General features: G+C 55.6%; 1 protein-coding gene across 1 annotated transcript in view; it reads left to right on the forward strand.

Moving 5' to 3' along the window:
- Positions 1–2,500, forward strand: part of LOC143300054 (uncharacterized) — a 616,551-nt gene that overhangs the window by 233,574 nt on the left and 380,477 nt on the right. The window contains exon 2 of the mRNA XM_076613609.1: positions 1,471–2,500. This exon is cut by the window's right edge and continues 876 nt beyond it. Coding sequence (XP_076469724.1) covers positions 1,471–2,500 — 1,030 coding nt within the window. The remainder of the gene's footprint in view (positions 1–1,470) is intronic.

Below are 2,500 nucleotides of genomic sequence, written 5' to 3' on the forward strand. Positions count from 1 at the left end.
TCCCTTCGTTCCGCTGTTCTGTTCCGTTTCCTCTTTCCGGAGAGTGGTCGATACCTCGTCCCAGTGGCCAGTCTCTAGGTGAATACCATCCGCCCCCCCCCCCTGCCTCCTGACCCCCCCTGCCTCCTGACCCCCCCTGCCTCCTTGACGAAGATCAGGTGGGAGTCTTTCTTGTTCGATTTTTTTTCTCAGTTTTTGTTTGTTTGTTTTACTGTTCCCCCCCCGTCCCCCCCCCCCCCCCGCCCCGCCCTGAACCCCCTTGGTTGTTTTATTCTTAGAAATAGTAAGACGCTTTAGGGGGGGTGCGGGGGTGTCTTTCGGAAATCTCGCTTTTGTAAATGTGTTGTTTTTTTTGTTTTTTTTTAAGATATTTTGTTCTGTCTGCTGTTGGTGGTGGGTTAGTGGTGGTGTTGGTGTGGTTGTGGTGTTGTTGGTGGTGGGTTAGTGGTGGTGTTGGTGTGGTTGTGGTGTTGTTGGTGTGGTTGTGGTGTTGTTGGTGGTGGGTTAGTGGTGGCGTTATTGTTGTTGTGATGCTGTTTTGTTTTCTTTTGTTGTTCTTTCTTCTTCTTCTTCTTCTTCTTCTGTGTCTCCCTGTCTCTTTTTGTAGATCTCTGTATTTTTTGTATGTTCGTCTGTCTTGTGTCTGTCTGTCTGTCTGTCTGTCTGTTCCCCTTCTTTGTAACTCTCATACTCTGTCCATTCGTACATTACTCCCACCCCCGCACCCGCACCCCACCCCCTCCCTTTTCTCCCATTACCCCCCCCCCCCCTCCTCATGATTGTATTTTGAGATTGGTGACATTCATTGGAGAAGCTTTGTGTCAGCTTGTTTCTCGTTTTCCGCCCACCCCCCTTCCCCCTTCACCCCCCCCCCCCCCGTGTCTGTCTGTGTCTGTCATTCTCTCTCTCTCTCTCTCTCTCTCTTTCTCTCTCTGTCTCTCTCTCTCTCTCTCTCTCTCTCTCTCTCTCTCTCTCAGTTTGAAGTATTGCTTATTTTTCTCCAAATCTGTTGTTCTTTTCTGTTCCATTTTATCAGTTTTGCTCTTTTTTGTTGTTGTTCTGATTTGTACTATGTCACCGGAGCTCTTCAGCGAATGACATTATACATTTCAGTATTCAGTGCTCTCTCTCTCTCTCTCTCTCTCTCTCTCTTAATGAAAGTACTGTTTATCTCTTTAAAGCATTTACAGGACGATGTTCATATGTAACATGATAATCAGAAAACGTTTTTGCTAGGTTCATGTACACCCCCCTTCTGAGGGGCCATGGCCTTATGAATAAACCGTCTCAGTCTCAGTCTCTATCTGTCTGTCTGTCTGTCTCTCTCTCTCTCTCTCCTCTTTCCTCTCTCTCTTCTGTCTCTGTCCCTACCTCTATAACCACGGACGAGACCAGACTAAATATTCAACCAAGGACTATCTCACCCCCATGAAACGATGACTCACATTTCACATTCTCTCATCTCCACAGGCGAGGACTCGTCCTCGGAAGCTGCAGCAGAAAACCCGGAAATCCACCCCACCCCCACCCCCACCCCTACCCCTACCCCTTCCCCTTCCTCACAGTCCCAGGACAGAAACGACCCGCCTCAGCAGCAACAACAACAACAACCGCCGGGCGACCCTCCTCCCCCCAAGCCCCAGCCTCAGCCCCCACCCCGCCGCCGTCCTTACCTTCAACTTCCGCCCAGACCTCGCAGCCACAGTGGGTCCGAGCCTCCCGTGCTGAAGAGACTGCCGTCCAGGTCTTCGTCCTTGAAGAGCGAGACGTCCCTGGCAGACTCTGGAGCTTCTAAATCGGGGGGTGGGAGTGGAGGTGGTGGGGGTGTGGGTGGGGGTGTGGGTGGCGGCTCGGCGAGAGCCGTTAACGGGTTGGAGGGTCTGCACGAGCACCAGTCGTTCCCCAAGACTTGCCGGAGAAGGAGGTACCTCTCCTCCCCTTCCTCCTCCTCCTCCTCCTCCTTACCCGCCGGGTGGATGGGCGGGGCCTCCGTGGGAACGTCCCCATCCTCCGCCGATGATGAGATGGATCCACCCGAGAGCGTAGATGGTCGGGTGCGCGGTGGTGGTGGTGGTGGTGGTGGTGGTGGCGGCGGAGGGGAGAGCGGGTATGGGGGCAGCGAAGGTGGCGGCGGTCGTTCTCACAGCAGCGAAGGGGGGATGTCTTTCTCGCCGTCCCCCACCTCCTACACCTCCTCCTCCTCCTCCCCTCTCCGACGGGGCGTGCCGGTGAAGGTCACGACGCCTCTGAACGCGGGGACAGGGACAGGGACAGCGTCGGTGGCGTCGGCGTCGGGCGGTGGAGCGACCTACCTGGTCCGCAGCGCCAGTGACGTGACCTCCTCCTGCTCCCCGTCCTCCTCCCCTCACCCTTCCCGCTCGTTCCTGGCCAACCGTTCCTCAGTGCCCTGCCTCTCCCCCTCCCCCTCCACCTCCCCCACCCCCACCCCCTCCTCCGTCCCCTTGCACGACCTGGACATCGTCGGTGAGAGCTTCCGGTC

This window comes from Babylonia areolata, chromosome 25 (assembly GCF_041734735.1).
Source record: "Babylonia areolata isolate BAREFJ2019XMU chromosome 25, ASM4173473v1, whole genome shotgun sequence".
In the NCBI taxonomy this organism is placed as follows: Eukaryota; Metazoa; Mollusca; class Gastropoda; order Neogastropoda; family Buccinidae; genus Babylonia; species Babylonia areolata.